Source organism: Neomonachus schauinslandi, chromosome 12 (assembly GCF_002201575.2).
Source record: "Neomonachus schauinslandi chromosome 12, ASM220157v2, whole genome shotgun sequence".
Classification (NCBI taxonomy): Eukaryota; Metazoa; Chordata; class Mammalia; order Carnivora; family Phocidae; genus Neomonachus; species Neomonachus schauinslandi.
Window position 1 is genome coordinate 53648024 of NC_058414.1, and position 18154 is coordinate 53666177.

Consider the following 18154-nt stretch of genomic DNA (forward strand, 5'->3'; position numbering starts at 1 on the left):
AATGAAGGGGGGGAAATCGGAGGGGGAGACGAACCATGAGAGACGATGGACTCTGAAAAACAAACTGAGGGTTCTAGAGGGGAGGGGGGTGGGAGGATGGGTTAGCCTTGTGATGGGTATTAAAGAGGGCACGTACTGCATGGAGCACTGGGTGTTATATGCAAACGATGAATCATGGAACACTACATCAAAAACTAATGATGTAATGTATGGGGATTAACATAACAATAAAAAATTAAAAAAAAAAAAAAAGAAGAAGAGATGCTAGAGAAGGCCAGTCTCCCGGCCTCAAAGCAAGGCACAGTCATCTCTAGCTTCCAAAGCACACACTCCTTCTTGGAAAGTTTGTTAAAGTTTATTAAAATGCTCTCTGGCTTTTCTCAGGAAATTCTCACCTCTATTAAAAGCATCTTATACTAGGGGCACCTGGGTGGCTCAGTCGTTAAGCATCTGCCTTCGGCTCAGGTCATGATCCCAGGATCCTGGGATCGAGCCCCACATCAGGCTCCCTGCTTGGCGGGAAGCCTGCTTCTCCCTTTCCCACTCCCCCTGCTTGTGTTCCTGCTCTCACTATCTCTCTCTCTCTGCTAAATAAATAAATGAAATCTTAAAAAAAAAAAAAAGCATCTTATACTAAAGAACATTTTCTGTTTCTGAAGAATTACGTTTGAATTTTGCTTTACCATTCCAAGGTCCTCTATGCGAGGTGGTGGTGGGAAAGTCATAACCATTTCGGAGTCTGTCTAACATTTTTATAGTTTCTGTTTATACTGTCTTAGGAGGGGAAGCTGGAATGACTCCTGGATCACACTCTGGCAGGTGTTAGAAGAGTAGCTGTTAGAGTCACCCAGGCATGGATTCAAACCCTACGTTCCACTTACTACTCATGTGACCTTGGACAGGCCACCTGGCCTCTGTGCCTCACTTTCCTCACTTATAAAAAAGCAACAATAGTAGTAACTTCTAGAATTCATCTGAAGATGAAATAATATAAAGCAGTTAGCGTAGTTCCTGACATTAAGATGTGTTCCTACAATCAACCTATTAGCACGGTGTCTCATTAATATTCTAACACTTATTTCTTTTCTAAAAGCCTGGATTAACTGTCCAGTTGTTTTTTTAAAGAGTAACTCATCTTTGTGATGATTGTAGGTTGTTTCTCCTGAAACCTACCTTCCTACCCATGAGATAAAAATGACACCACTTGCCCTGCTAATCTCACAGACCTGAGAGTCCACAGTATGGGAACGTATTTTGAAAACTGAATATGGAGAAGTTATTGACGAAAAATTTTAATCTGAAATTCAGTATTCCAAAATAAGCTTATCATGAATTCCGTGGAGAGACGAAGACATATCAACAACACCATATCATGACTCAAGCCTTGTTCCCAAGCCTTCTCTAATGAATTTTAATTCATTTGAATCACATAGTGATTCACTATCTTCATGTGATAGTGATTCACGTGTTTTAATTTGCCAAATGTTGCTTCTCGCTTATTTTCAGAAAGGTCTGTTGAGCTCTTTCTTAGGAAAGTCACGATTTGGAGAGCGGATAATATGTCAGTTATTATTTTATTTCAACCTAAGCCAAGTCATTTTTACTTCTAATTTAGATCACAACTCACACAGTGATGATTAAATTAGCCGCAGCATGGTGTAGCTGGCAAGGCATGAACTTCTGGGATTTGAGTACCACTTCAGCCATTTTTTAGCTGGATTTAGTCTCCAGCCATTCATTTTACCTTTCTGAACTTGCATCTGAGAAATGGGAACGGGACAGCTATCTCTTACAGGAGATGGTGACCTTAAAGAGCGGAGCACAGTGCCTAGAAACAGGAACTATTCTCTAAGTGAGAATAATTTTATATTAGAACAAAAGAGCATCTACTTACAGTTCACAGATGCCCGCTCTAGCAGGAATGAGAGGCACAAGTTGCAGTAAAAGTTTGACACCATTCTGCCATTCTTCTTCTCTTTCAAATTCACAGTACAAGTAGCTACATTCATCAGAAGAAAACTGGTAGAAAACATAGGTATCTTGAAAGTATAAATTCTGGTCCACTGTTGGAAACAAAAAGGGGAGGATCTGTTTTTTTAAAGTCTATTATTTAGTGAGTCATAAACCAAATAATAAATTGAAAGCCCTACTAATTATTAGGGAGAACCCAGCGGTAGGATTATAATTATATATTCTAAGTCCATTCATGTTCACAATCCCATTGAATTAAAAGGGACTTAATGACCAACCTATTTTTATTACTTGAGGCTTTAGCCAGCATATTCATATATATTTTATGATTCTTCTGCTTCACAGACAGGTGAAATCAGTAACAATTCAAAAAGTGGGGAGAATTTCTTGTGTGTCTCAAAGCAAACAGATATATTTAATTACTTGAGTGATACACAAATGTAACACTATCTCAAGTTCTAAACCGTGGTTCTCAACTGGGGGCAACTGTGACACCCAAGCAACGTTCGGCGGTATCTGGAGACATTTTTGGTTCTCACTACTAGAGGGTGCTACAGGCATCTGGTGGGTAGAAAAAGTGATACTGCTAAACATCCTCTAATGTACAGGACAGGCCCCTACAACAGGATTACCTAGCACAAAATGTCAATGCTACCAAGGCTGTTTTAAAAGGAATCAAGAATTAGAGACTTATCCAAAAAAACACTGACACAAATTTTTTTGCTCACCAGAAACATGAACCTCACAAGCAAGCTGGTAACATTCCTCAAAGGTAGTTACCACTTTTCTAAATAAGAATATCAGGCGCTAGGTATTAACAACTCACTGAAATTACACCCACATTCCCATCTGTACTACAGTGGGACTTGGGTATACCTTTCTGAACCTTACTATGCTCTCTGACCCTCAATATTTATTACCTATGGAGACAAAGGGGCTTCCTAGTGACCAACTAGCACCTGCATGATAAAGCTAAATTAAGAATCCAGATTGCTGGGGTGCCTGGGTGGCTCAGTTGGTTAAGCGACTGCCTTCGGCTCAGGTCATGATCCTGGAGTCCCGGGATGGAGTCCCACATCGGGCTCCCTGCTCAGCGGGGGGTCTGCTTTTCCCTCTGCCCTCTTCCCTCTCGTGCTCTCTGTCTCTCATTCTCTCTCTCTCAAATAAATAAATAAATAAAAATCTTTTAAAAAAAAAGAATCCAGATTGCTTAACTTCTAATTCTTTAATTCCCTGGGCTCAACTAAGAAAAGTGCTATCTGCCATCTATTTTAGTTGCTAGTTAACATCAATTTTGTGTTCTGTTTAAACAGCTAATTTTCATAGGTCATATCTCTAATTGTTCATGATTAATTAAAATGGCGTAACATTCCACTCATAAAATCAGTTTCTGATAATTATTCTAAGTACAGCTAGATAAATCACACATTTAGAGCAACTAAAGATGTCACTGATTAAAAAAAATTGTGAGCAGCCTTCTGAGTAGAGAAGAGGGTAAGGGAAAGACTCTTAGACGTAATAGTCTATAAATCAGCAAGTACCTAATTATTTTTACAGAAGGTGTGAGAATTAATCAAAAGATGACTGGTCACTTCCGTTTATAAAATGTGAGAGAATGCAAATATTTACCTGTGAAAACAATTTCCATCCAGATTGTAACATCCTCTAGAAAATCAACGTAAATTTTGTTCTGGTAGCTTAATAAAATAATGCTTCCATGCTTTCAAAACATGTAATACTGACCTGATAACATAATTCCCATATCCAGTAGGAGCTGCCAGACCCCTATGGCCATAGATCTGCACTGGACAAAAGGACAGTGTTCTAGAAGCCAGTCTACCAGCTCTGACCCAACACAGCTCCTCCTGAACAAAAGGAAAGCCATTCATAGTAAGACAGTGTTGCCACTCATTTGCCCAAGAATTGATCATTAATATCATCCTTTTCATGTGCTTTTTTAAACAAGGGACTCAATAATAAATGAACAGGCACCTCTTATTCATCTTTCCGATTTCAGCCCAGTATCACTTCCATAAGAAAACTTAGAATCATACCCTCTTATACTTTTGCTTCAAATCGCCTAGTAATTGTAGTAATTGTACATCCTTCTGAATGAATAATATCTGCTTTCCTCACTTCAGAATCATTTTCAGGATATCAGGGACTATGTATATAACTCACTGTTAAACCCCAACAATTAGAATATTCCAGGCACATAGCAAGTTCTCAAAACATGTGTTTGAACAAATGAAGGAATAAATTTAGCAATCCATTATATAAATATAATGCTTCTGCCTTGGTAAGACAAGCATCAAGGTGATGGTGATAAACTTTTGTTCAACCCTTTATAGATTTTTATCTAGTCTTTTTGAGAACAAAATAACTCCAAGAAGGTTAGGACCACAGTGAGTGGTAAAGAGTTTTGTTTGCCACTCTCCAAACATATTAAATCCTAAAATTTGTCTCAAAGAACAATAAATATGACCATTATTCTTTTTAATATCATCTAAGCAATCTAGCTAAGCAGCCTAGATCATAAACTCATAAACCCAGATGTGTGTGATGGATTCCGCTAACCACATACACAAAAATATCCCCTGTAATCTGTCTTAAAATACACAACTATACTTGAAGCATGCCCCAGTCTGGGCATTACAAGCAGTATTTTCATGCCTACTTTTCATCTTTATCAGCCTCAGATGGAAACTCAAAAGAAGACAACTTCTTGAAATACGGTTTTCATTTGAAGAAATTTCACTGAAAATCATTCTCCCTTATGAAAACGTCACTAAAATGTTTTTTTTTTTTTAAAGATGTATCGTGTAAATGGCTGTCTTTATTCCATATTTGATATTTAAGGACCAAAACACATCAACATTTATTTTATTCCTAAAACAGAAAAATACTGCTTATTTTTTGTGACTGGCCATAGTCATCAATATCTAGAAATCACACAGTGACCAATAATATGAAGAAATGCCATGAGGTACTACATTTTCAGAGGTATTTGTTTTGTGGTTTGGAGTTTGTTTTTTGTTTTTGTTTTTGTTTTTACACCCAACATGGGGCTTGAACTCACGACCTCAAGATCAAGAGTCGCATGCTCTATAGACTGAGCCAGCCAGGCGCCCCTCTGCTGACAAATTTGAACAAATATTCCAGGTTTTGATAAAGCATCACTTTTTTTTTTTTTTTTTTTTTTGGTGAAGTGTCACTATTTGAAAGATACTCTAAGGCAATTAAGGCAATACCAGACACATTTAGTTGCGCGTTAGCATTAAGACATTAGAAAGATTAACTGTCAAATAAACGGATGTTTGTTGAAAAAGGAGAAAACAGATCACAATAAACTAGGCAATTAGACAAAACCGTCAATATTAACTTCTAATTCTATTAAGACACCTTTCATGTTAAAGGCTCAAAGTGTTAATTAATTCCTCAACCCCTCTGTCAATTAGCCAGCATCTTTGAGCTTGTAAAGCACTTTTATCCCATGGATTAAAACACTGTATCATCGTAATCCTTATTCTAAGAACAATCCAGTCCTCAACTTGCTCTCAGTGTCTGACCACCCGGAATAGGACATAACCAAACATTTACTAAGCAAACCAAACTGCCAAATTGCAAAAGGTGGCTAGATGGACGAGTATGTCTGCCTTGCTCACAGGTGATGGGGAAGAAGTTTCCCAGACTGGGGCTTCTCAAAATTGTGTTTAGGAGCACCTGGGGGATTCGGTTAATGTGTAGATTTGGGTGCAGTGTGGCTGAACGGGGCCCAGGTGACACTGGTGACCACAAAGCCCCAATCCCCCAGCTCTACCTTCTCATTGGGAAGGGCTCACTCTATCTTGGGAAGAGGGCTGAGTCCACACACTAAACATATGGCCAGAGTACCGCTGTGACAACAACAATAGTTCATCAGAGCCCCCGACCCGGCCAGCAAGCTACTGTTTCAGTTGCTGGTGATCCCCTTCTCCTCCACCTCCAACTTGATTAAGTTATGCTTCAAATCTCCTTCAACAATCCATCTGCACCAGGGAAAACCCCACTAGGAATAGGGACAAACACTATCCTTAATATCGCCAAAGCCAACAGCATGAGGTAAGGGCCCCTGCGCTGAACTCCTACTCCCCTGGCTTGCTGACCAGGGCTGCAGCAATCCAGCTACCGTACCTAAACCTACAGGACTTAGGGGAGAGCAATGAGGAAGAAAAGGGAGAGATGGAAGGGAGCGATCTGAACACCCAGTTCTTACTCACAGTGTATTTTCAGTCTTGTACTGGATCCAGAAACCATTTGAGTACATGTAGATCTAACTGGAGTTGCAATACGAGGCAGGAACATTGTGATATGGAGGTGATTAGCTACGAGGCCAAGGTGACTGCTATAACAAAACATTAAACATTATCTCAGCTCCAATATTTTGAGCTGAAAATTTGATTTCTCCTGGTCTCCTTCTGTCTCTAGTTGCATTTTTAGCAATTCATTCATGGTACTGCAGACAGAACCCTAATCTTAAATGTAAATGGGGTGATGGTATTTAAAGACTTACTTGAAGTCTCAGAAACCAGTATGATTTTTCCTATAGTGCAAAAGGAATAGAAAAGATCTCAAAGTTCTGAAAGTAATTCTCATGTAGGACATGGGGAACACTTCACCTCAATTTACTACCAGACAAAGGAAAATGACTCATCCTAGGCAATCATATTAGCACTTTATGTTTAGACCCAGGGCACTCATCAATCCTTAGATTATGAAAGATGAAGTTCTGGCCCGACCACTGGGAATCTGAAATAGCACAGCACATGCTCTCTCCCCATTCTACTCCCACTGAACCCTAAATGTGTTCTAACTTGGATGGATGGTTCTTTTCCATGAACCTCATTAACGTACATCTCCCAATGCTTTTTTCAATCTATATCCATGGAGACCACATAAAGCAACTGAGAGCAATGACGCATCTTACACATAGCCTTATGTGGTAGCTAAAAAGCATCATAGGAGCCTGTTCACGACTAGACCCAAAGTCATATCCAACCAGTTTTTATTTTTTAAAAATGAAAAAAAAAAAAAGATAGGTTTAAAGTTGATACCATCATCTATTAAAAAAAAAATTAAAAAGGCTCTATGTGAAGTGGTCCAGCCAGGACTGCAACCACTCTTCTCACCTGTCATGTCTAGTTGGCCCGGGCTCTAAACTGAAGGTTCTCAGACATTGGGCTATGAATTGTTTATGGGGGGGGGGTGGGGGGTTGGGGGATCAAGCTTTTTTCAAGAAGTTCATAAGTCCATATATACAAAAACATGCTTTCTCAACAGAATAGATCATGTCTAACCTAGGAATATTTTTCAAAACCTATATATGTACTAATGTGGTTAATTTAATATGGGATTTTCGGGCACATGGGTGGCTCAGTTGATTAAGCATCTGCCTTCGGCTCAGGTCATGATCCCAGGGTCCTGGGATCAAGTCCCACATCGGGCCCCCTCCTCAGCAGGAAGCCTGCTTCTCCCTCTGCCCCTCCCCCTCTGTTTTCGTGCTCTGTATAACTCTCTCTCTCTCAAATAAATAAAATCTTTTAAAAAATTTAATATGGGATTTTAAAGTATTAATTCATTGTAGTTCTCCCAACCTTCCCTCCCACCCTTGCTCAATGGTGCCTCAGAAAACAGATTCTGCCAAGAGTCTGATTAGAAAGTAGTTGGTAGCCTGGGATAGTGACTAGAAAAGAATATTAAGGAATTATCTAGGGTATGGATAATAGTTACATAGGTGTATATAATAATAAAAAATTCATCAAGCTGTACCCTCAAGAATTGTGCATTTTAAGTCATGTCTCAATGAAAAGGAGGTCTTCTTACTCAAAAAGGTTGGGAATCACTATCCCCCAAATCCAGGCCATGATTTTTTCCCAAATCCACTATCCCCCAAATCCAGGCCATGAATTTTTCCCAACTGTGACAAATGGAAAAAACAGGAATATTATAATGAGTTTGTGATAAAGCTAAATTTAGTTAACTTAATGGAATGTCCTTATTCTGAGAATCTTTCCTACCATTTTTAAGATTTATTTATTTATTTTGGGGGGAAGTTGCAGAGGGAAAGGGAGTCTCAAGCAGACTCCACTCTGAGCCTGAGGCAGGGCTGGATCTCATGACCATGAGATCATGACCTGAGCTGAAACCAAGAGTCAGGGGCTTAATCGACTGTGCCACCCAGGTGCCCCTTTCCTACTTTTTTTGGTGTCATTTATTCTGAGTACTCTTCCTATTCTTTATGGTATATCGCAATCTCGTTTCTGTAAGAAAAAATGATAATAAATTTTTTTTGTTTTATCTTTATAATTTAGTTTTGGTATTGTTTGGTATGGTTCAACACCTTTCGTTGACAAAATAAAAGGCTGGTAATCCACTTTTGTTTTTTCTTTAAATGGCTCCATGAAATGAGAACATGTGTCCTCAACTTTCCAAGTGACAATTCTCTTAGTCCAGCTATACTTTAAAACTGACCATTTTAGCCCATCCATTTCCTTTTATACCTCTGCCCTTATTCACAAGCCAAGATGGAGAAATGCCAAACGTTTGCCACCTGCCCTTCCCCCTCCTTGCAGAGCCCAAGGAGGGGCTCATCCTCCCCTGGCAAGTTAGAGCAGAATTCCCTCTCCCACAGATCTCCCAAGAGTATTTCAAAGAACCTTGATAAGGTCCCTGAAGAAGGTGCCTAGGCTTATTGAAGTCCCAGTGCAGCACATACCCAGTACAAATATATAAAACATCACATTTCAGAGGAAGCAGAGCAGAGACTCTCTCAGGAACCCATCCACTTGCACCTGGAGATTCCATACCCCAACTTCAGAACTAGGAGTCTACTGTCAACAAATATTCAGCTGAGTTTAAGAGAAAAATCACCATCAGTACCCCAAATAGACACTTCAAACAAACAAATTCTCCCAGTACTGATACAGCCCAGCTCTTTGTGATCAAGGTTATGATTTCAACACATTTTTTTTTATTATTATTCAAGGAGCATTTTTGACAAGGTGTTAGAAAACTGTGTTACCTGTAAAATCCCTTGAGGTTCACTCTGTCCTTTATCAGGTCAGTTGCCTGAACGGTAATAATATTCCTCAATGCTCTTCCTGCACAAGAAGAATTCTCTCCATAAATCTAAATGGAAAAAGACAAATATTCTCCATAAATTTAGAATAATATGACAATTTGTGAGCTGCCAATAGCATACCATATAAAAAAATCATGCCCACGTCCCTAAGTTTAAAAACACTTTAGCCTACGTAGCTACAGACCAACTACTACCCATTTTATTTTTGCTATTGGTCCACTTGTGCTATTAAGCTACAGTAACTATTTTCCAAATAAACTGCTTTAACTATAAGGACTCTTTTATACCAAGTTTCCAGAGTAAAATATGTTTTTTTAAATAGTTTCTATCAATCAGCAAATTGAAGTATATTTATATTACATATTACTCTGCCATATTGATAATGCTTTCATGTAAAAGTCTCGGAAGATGGGAAAATAACGTTTTCCTATCTAGTGAACATCTCACTCTGTGATACGATGTGATAGGCTGCTATCTGTTTCACTCTTAAGCTTCACTCAGCTGCAGCGCTCATCGTTAATTCCAAGCATCCTGGTTTCATCTACATCACGATTCCACCTAGCAGATAAAAATTTTACTTAACCTCCTTAGTCATCTTCTAATTCACCCATAGGCATCTCTGATTCTTAGAGGATGAAGGAGGGTATTCCGTAGATCTGAAGAGGTCCATGTCCTACTTTATATCCTACCTCCTATCTCTATAATTGGTACCTTCCTCCATAGTGCAATGTTCCTTCACAAAGAAAGCTAAATGAAAATGAACTGTCTTCATGCTCATTAAAATCAATATATGTTGGGAATGCATGCTGTATCTGTTTACTTATTTCTTGGTGAACTCTTTCTGCACCTACACTATTTTGCACCTATTGAATATTTTATATCTTCTCTTGAAGCAAACCAACTAATAGTATATTGACTATGACTTGACAAGGAACATTTCAACCCCATCCTTACACTTCCCTAATATTATCACTTCCTAAACACAACCTGATGAGAAAGTGTGAAGGGCAGGAAATGATTTTTTAACATGTTGCAACTGTATACAAAGCAAAACAAAACAAAAACTGCACCAAGTCAGATGACAGAAAGTACTACCTTAGGGTGAGGGACGGGCTGAATGGGTGATGGGCATTAAGAAGTCACTTATCACGATGAATGGATAAAGAAGATGTGGTATATATATACAATGGAATATTATGCAGCCATCAAAAGGAATGAAATCTTGCCATTTGCAACGACGTGGAGGGTGTTATGCTGAGCAAAATAAGTCAATCAGAGAAAGACATGTATCATATGACACTCACTGATATGAGGGATTTTTAATCTCAGGAAACAAACTGAGGGTTGCCGGAGTGGAGGGGGGTGGGAGGGATGAGGTGGCTGGGTGATGGACATTGGGGAGGGTATGTGCTATGGCGAGCGCTGTGAATTGTGCAAGACTGTTGAATCACAGATCTGTACCTCTGAAACAAATAATGCAATATATGTTAAGAAGAAGAAGAAGAAGAAGAAGAAGAAGGTAGCAGGAGGGGAAGAATGAAGCGGGGGAAATCGGAGGGGTAGACGAACCATGAGAGACGATGGACTCTGAAAAACAAACTGAGGGTTCTAGAGGGGAGGGGGGTGGGAGGATGGGTTAGCCTGGTGATGGGTATTGAGGAGGGCACGTTCTGCATGGAGCACTGGGTGTTATGCACAAACAATGAATCATGGAACATTACATCAAAAGCTGATGATGTATGTATGGTGATTAACATAATAAAAAAAATTCTCAAAAAAAAAAAAAAAAGAAGTCACTTGTCGCGATGAGCACTGGGTGTCCTAGGCAAATGATGAATCACTGAATTCTACTCCTAAAGCCATTATTACGCTGTATGTTAACTAACTAGAATTTAAATAAAAATTTGGAAGAAAAGAAAAAGTACTACCCTAAAAGAGGTACAAGTCAGCTCACCCTTGACGGATCCTGACAAGGTATCAATGTTCATTCACTTAGTTTTTCAAAACCATTTAATGAGCGGCTCTCAGGCCCCATTCTAGATGCTGGGGATACAGTAGTGAATAAGGCCAAAAAGTTTCAGACCTCACAACGCTCACAGCCTCCTGTTACTCTTTAGAAAAAAAAAAAGGAACTCTTTGTCAAATTATTTTTAAACACAATGAAGGCTTCCCCATCTTTTTTCAATGAACATAGATATTCTACTAATAGATAACTATAAATATAAATAATGCCCTCTTACACCAAGTTCTTAGTGTAAAATACCCACTATTTTAAAAATACACCATTTCTATTAAGACAGCAAATTGAAAAAATATGTATTTAACTCCACCATATTGATAACACATTCATATAAGGACTTGGGAGATGGGACAGTATTTCTTTTCCTGTCTGATGAACATCTTGTACCATGACACAATTATCAGAGCATTTCAAAGAACTTCAGCTGTGTCATCCCCAGGTGAAGAAGACAGTGTGCCCAGGGGCAGACGGAAGAGCTGTAACTAGAGAATTCTACATCAGGATTCATAAATCATTGTTTCAGAAAATGCAGTAAGAGCAAAGAATCATACCTGGGAAGGAGTGTGTTCGAGGTATGGATTGGAAATTCTTCTCGATAGAGTCTATTTTAAAAGAAAGAAGAGGGGAAAAATTAGAACTAAACAAATCTTTGTACCAGCAGGGACAATGTCTGCAATGAGGCAGGTCTAGCAGTTGTCCAAACCAAAAAATGTGATTAAATCTCAAGTCATGGGCCATAAAGGACTCATGTCCTTATTCTCATTCAGTGCAAGCATCTGGTCAACATTCATTCCAATGGGACAGGTTATTCCATCTGAACAGCTCCCAACCGAAAGGTTACAACTTTAAGGAGTACCATGAAAAGATGGAGGTTTTCATACTTGTGATTTTATTCTCCGTGTGATTTGATTCTGTTTCTCCTTTTCTTTTCATTTCCTCTTTCACCAACTAACTCAGACACCCATCACTATATATCTACACTGCTGCTTCAGCCTCTCCGTGGATTTCCCTGACCTCTGGTCACGCCCCTGCAAGCCACCCTGCCTTACAGTGGGTCTCTTACTGCTTAGGTGAGTCCATCCGAACCACCACGGTCTGCCTCCAACAGGTTTCCAGTATTCATTCTCCCTCCACCTCCCTACAGGACAAGATCTCCTCATCAGAAGAGCTCGCCACTCATACCCGCCTCTGCTCACACCATTCTCCACACTGGAGAGCCCTCCCTCTTTGCTGACGCTTCCCTGAATCCCACCAGACTTCGAAGTCCAGGTTTAGCGGAGTCGCCCCCTGGGTGAAGCTCCTCCCACCTGCCCCGGTCCACTGGGGTTTGTCCCTCTTTGCAGCTCTGTTTTTCTGTACTATTCATGTAGCAGCTTCTGGATGCTCTGCATTGCTGGCCGTCAGTAAGTGTGCATTTGCCCCAACTAAATCCACAAGCTCCTTGAGGGGGTGCTTGCTTTCACAGCATCTAGCATACAACCTTGCACAGAAATGTTTACTTTGCTATTCATTTATTTATAGATATTTACATCTCTGTATCAATTTAGAAAGTATTTGCTGAATGATCTGAATTGTAGGAGCTAATTTTTCATACCTAATGATCCAGTGGGCAGCACCATCACCCACATACGCCTAAGCACAATAGAAAACTATTATCATTTCCCACTGTGGTATGGGGAACAGAAAAGAGAAACTAACATTTACTGAACTCCCAACCTATGTTTAAAAGCTCTTTACACCTCTATTCCAAGGCTTGCTGTCTTTTGAGATCCCATCGTTTTTAGTCTGCCGCCTCCACTTCTCAAAATCATTGGCTAAACTACAAAACATACCCTGCCAGTCATCGCCTTCCAGCATCTGAACCTTCTACCAAATCTTAATCTAAGGCACAATTCCCATTCTGCATCTTCCCCACTCCACATGGCTCCCCTATTATCTTAGACTGAAAGAAACATACAAACTCTCTCCAGAGATGCCAATTGGTTTACTCTGCTGAAGATTTGCAAAGGCTTCAAAGAAAATGAAATTTACAAAGGTAGACAGGCCATTTTTAATTCCCATGTATTAAAATAAAACATCCACCCACCCCTTCTGGTGTGGTATTATACACACTCCCAATCGGCCCTTCTCAAGCCTTCTGTCGTCTGAGCCTATGTAATATATTCACTTATTGAAATACCAAACAATTTAAAATTTGCATATGCACTAGCTTTATCATTTGAAGATGAATCATCATAAGTGATTTTTCTCCCCCTAAATAGACTTCTAAAAGTCAATATGGCAGGCCAGGACTGACAGTCTTTGTTACTCATCTAATTGCCTGAATCAGCTCAGGAAAGCAACTACTTCACATGATTTAGTTTAAAAAAAAAAAAAGCTTTCTAGGTAGAAACAAGTTCTCAAGAACTAGGTAGGGGCACATTCACAAAAGAAAGCAAACCATTTCCTTTCTTTCAGCTGCCAACCTAAATCTGGCTGTCCCCACACTACTGTTACACTCACACAATTCTACTTCACAGAAACTTCCCCGTGGATGGCTGGTTTCAAAAGATTGGTAAGGTGAGTAAATAAAGCCATGAGATTCTTCCATGCTGACTAGATAACAGTGACAGATAAGCTACTAGCCCACAGGGAATCGGCAAGAGCAACACAACAAGAACGGCCTTTTCCAGAACACAATACCTACATTTGTTGTCAGAAACTCCTGTGAAGCGCTCCCTTACCTGGTCCCAGGAGGGCTCTGTTTCATTAACTCTAGGACAGTGGCTCTCAAACTCCGCTGGGCTCCAGGAAACCACAGAGCTCCCTGCAGAACTCGGTAAAGTTCTGATGTGTTAAACTTAAAACAGCTCTCCTAACTATGTGCTTTACAGACCACTTTTTGTTAGTCGTTGGTATTGACCCAAAATAGCAAGCGTCAAAGACCTTGAGAAAAAAGAACATGGAATAGACTATCCACGACCTCGATTTTTAAGAGGTATTAGGAAATTACGTAATTTTTGTCATCAGGAACACGGTAAGGGCCACCTTACAAGAATCTGAGAATCACTGCTCTGAATCACCTCAAGGATTGCTCTCCAGCATTTACTTAAAAGAGTATCACAAGAACACCCTTAAAAATGCACCCCTCTCTGTTTCGATATTCTTTCCTAATATGTCATCAGCTGTTTTTGTCCCTTCTTTGAATCCCTTGGTTTTATTCCTCCTCTGAGCATTCCAAGGCTTCATCTAATCCTTCTGGTAGCAACGAACTTCCATTCATTTCTCATTTACAAAGCACCTACTGAGCTCCTTGCCAGGCACTGTGGGAACTTCCAGAAACATACACAAGAATGTGATACTATTCCTCATCTAAATCCATTTATCAGAACACATAGGAGCTAAAGAACATGTTTTAAACCCATGAATTCTTTTACTTGATCCTCATTTCCTATCAATCTACTCTATAATCTTGGATGGCTGTTCCCAGTGATACAGAGTGTCCTCTTTTAAATGGCTCTCACCATAATATTTCATAATAAAATGTCCAGGTGAAATAATGCTTTTTTTCCCCCTTTATTTCCAATTTCCTAGAATTACTTCAGCTACATGCAATGATACTTTCATGAAAGACATATATCGGGCGCCTGGGTGGCTCAGTCGTTAAGCGTCTGCCTTCGGCTCAGGTCATGATCCCAGGATCCTGGGATCGAGTCCCACATCGGGCTCCCTGCTCAGCGGGAAGCCTGCTTCTCCCTCCCCCACTCCCCCTGCTTGTGTTCCCTCTCTCGCTGTGTCTCTCTCTGTCAAATAAATAAATAAAATCTTTAAAAAAAAAAAAGACATATATCTACCATAGAGAGAAGACTAGTAACAATACAAATGAAATTAGATTTTAATTCAAATTTATTTCTTCTCCTTTCCATTTTAGTGAACCATGGAAAAGCATTCCCTAAATGATTCTAGGAAAATATTTTTCATATTTTAAACATGTATTAGAAAACTGCAGCCCTTTAATATTCACATATGAACTTCCAGAAACAAACAATGGCATAACTCAAAGGGGTAATTGGTTAGCAGTCATGTATTACCTTCATTTTTTTAAAGTTAGGTGTCCACTAAAGTTAAATTATAATGGTCCAAGATGCTGGGTCTGAACCGAGCAAAGAACTCATTACAGAGTCAGTGAAAATATCTTACTATACTATATGATAGATTTACAGCACATTTCTTATCAGCTCTTAAAGGGCATGCCTTAATAACTCTCCTTAGATTGAATTAAAGTACATAGGTGGCCAAGGGGAGAGAGAAAGGAGAAAGACCGAATCATTTCAATCCCCGCAAAAGTATGACCTCGTCTATTTCAAAGAGGAACCAACAAGAACTACCAAATGTATTGATGCCTTGAGAATTCAGTTCCTGACATGACTTTCTGTCACCTGCAGCCATTGCCCTTTCCCTATTCTGGGCCATCAAGTAGAAGATGAAGACATCACAGTGGAATGAGTACACCTGCTTCTTTTACAATCCTAGGAAACCAGCAAGCTTCCGAAGTTACCAGAGGGCCCCTATGTAAAGAGATGACTACCAGCTCAAACAATAAGGGTTGTGATGGAGCAGGCTGTCCAGCAGAGTTCTAAGACTATGAGTCTAAGACTATGAGTCCTTTTTAAGCCCCAGGACACACTTCTAGCTCAATCAGAGCTTGAACAAGGTAAAAGGGACCAAACCCCAGCCTGTATGTGGGCTTGAGAATTACACGGCAACACAAGTTAGGCATTACACAAGCTGGAGCCAATTGCTAAAAGGGAAGCATGCGGCAGGGCGCCACCACTCTCCCCCAAGCTCTGGCTGTGGCTCAGGCCCACCACGATGTCCTCAGGGCTCCAAGGGATGTGCTCCCACCAGTCAGTCACTGCCACAAAGCCATATGTAATAGCACCTTCTCGGCATAGCCTTGCCACACCGTCAGTCATGTTCTCAAAATTGTATTTTTCTACTGCCCAGTGTAGTGTTAAGAAAAATGGAATGAAAGGGAAAGCGGCAGAAATGTTTACTGAGCACCTCCCTTGTCTATAGCACTTTCCCATAATAGTAACTGCACCCATCTATTCTCATTTTTACAGGGACAGAGAAATTAAGAAATTTACTTATATGGGGTTCCTGGGTCGTGCAGTTGGTTAAGCGTCTGCCTCTTAATTTTGGCTCGTGTCATGGTCTCAGGGTTGTGAGATCGAGCCCTGCATCTTGGAATCTGCTTAAGATTCATTCCCTCCCTCTCCCTCTGCCTCATTTCCCCCCCCACCAGAAAGAAGGAAGGAAGGAAGGAAGGAAGAAAGAGAAAGAAAGAAAGAAAAGAAAAGAGAAAGAAAGAAAGAAAAAGAAAGAAAGAAAGAAAGAAAGAAAGAAAGAAAGAAAGAAAGAAAGAAAGAAAGAAAGAAAGAAAGAAAGAAAGAAAGAAAGAAAGAAATTTACTTAAAGTCCCTGAGCTGGAAAGTTACAGAGCCAGGACTGAAACGAAAAGTGACTGATTCCAAAGCCACCACTCTGCTGTAATACACTGCATGCTATTAATTAATAATTGGGTTTCTACATGCCACAGATTGTGCTAAGTATTTTACATGCAACATACCACTTAATCTGTGAAAAACTTCAAGGTAGGTACTATTATTTTTTTTTTTAAGATTTTATTTATTTGACAGAGAGAGACACAGCGAGAGAGGGAACACAAGCAGGGGGAGTGTGAGGGGGAGAAGCAGGCCTCCCGCAGAGCAGGGAGCCTGATGCGGGGCTGGAGCCCGATGCGGGGCTCGATCCCAGGACTCTGGGATCATGACCCAAGCCGAAGGCAGACGCCTAATGACTGAGCCACCCAGGCGCCCCAGGTAGGTACTATTATTAATTCTATTCCCCAGATGACAGAACTAGACTTCAAGAGGTTAAGAAATTTACCCAAGTTTGCAGCCCAAGCCCATCTGTAGTTACTACTCCACAGTTGTCATTTATACATTGTGATGATTTAAGAGTAACACGACAAATTGAGTGCATCTCACTGCATTAAGAAGTCACAAACAGCACTAGATCCAGTGATTCTCAGCCCCTGGATATAAATTATGAGCCATCTGAGAAACTGAAGAGAAAAACCCAACAGGAGCTCACGTCCCACCCCCAGACCACAGAATTAGAACCTCTAGGAGTGGGACCTGGGCGGTTTCTGCCAAGTGCCCCAGGTGGTTCTAATGGGTAACCACTGTACAAATCAGTGGTTGGAATCGGCAGCTTGAACCTCTCATCATCCACTTCAGCTATGAGACCTGGAGAACTCTTCAAACTGCCTCCTTCACAGGCCCCGCTGAGTTCAGAACCTAGTACAGATACATGTCCTTTGACCGAAAGCACTGGGATCTGTGGCTGAGCTTCTAAGTCTGCCTTGTGTAAAACAAAGGGCCAGTGTTTCTGGAAATCCCACCTTGTCCCTGTTTGTGTTATGTGTTTTATTTTTACCCCAACCCAGACACAGCCCTAAGCCAAGGTACCTTCGTGTCTGCAGAAAAGGAAGAAGCTACATACTTTCTGAAAAGTCATACTCTTTTAATGGCATTCACAGCATTAAACTTAGTTTTTACTTCCCATTAGTAAAGGACGCTCTTCTAGTATAAACATGTTTGCCTCACTTAAAAGCTAAAGTAGAAAACTGAAGTGGGTTCTAGGAATACTTATAAATATTTCAAAATCTTGCCGGCCTACCAAAATAAATCAGCAAGAACCAGCAGGTTCTGGGGAAATATACACAACAGGTACAACAGAAACAAACCCCAACATGTCATCAACTTGCTTTTTACTCAGTTCTTGAGAAAATCTTTCTTCTTGCTGCGTTTACAAGCAAGACAATAGTTCTGCCTAACACGGTGGGCTTTTCTGGTTAATGCAATCACAGAAAAGACTTTAAAATTTAGGAATCAAGTCACTAAAGATTTTAGAATAGTTAAATTAGCAAGCTTACTTACCTCCACTGGTCACTGGATTCCCTACTTGTATTAATATCAACCCACCCAGTCACACCT

The 18154-nt window shown here is 40.2% G+C and overlaps 1 protein-coding gene across 1 annotated transcript in view; it reads right to left on the reverse strand.

Moving 5' to 3' along the window:
* The window catches only part of RAPGEF5 (Rap guanine nucleotide exchange factor 5), a 225725-nt gene that overhangs the window by 175515 nt on the left and 32056 nt on the right, over positions 1 to 18154 (reverse strand). Inside the window, exons 5-8 of the mRNA XM_044920237.1 lie at positions 11663 to 11713; positions 9032 to 9138; positions 3715 to 3836; positions 1895 to 2063 (exon numbers count right to left, since the gene is read on the reverse strand). Coding sequence (XP_044776172.1) covers positions 1895 to 2063; positions 3715 to 3836; positions 9032 to 9138; positions 11663 to 11713 — 449 coding nt within the window. The remainder of the gene's footprint in view (positions 1 to 1894; positions 2064 to 3714; positions 3837 to 9031; positions 9139 to 11662; positions 11714 to 18154) is intronic.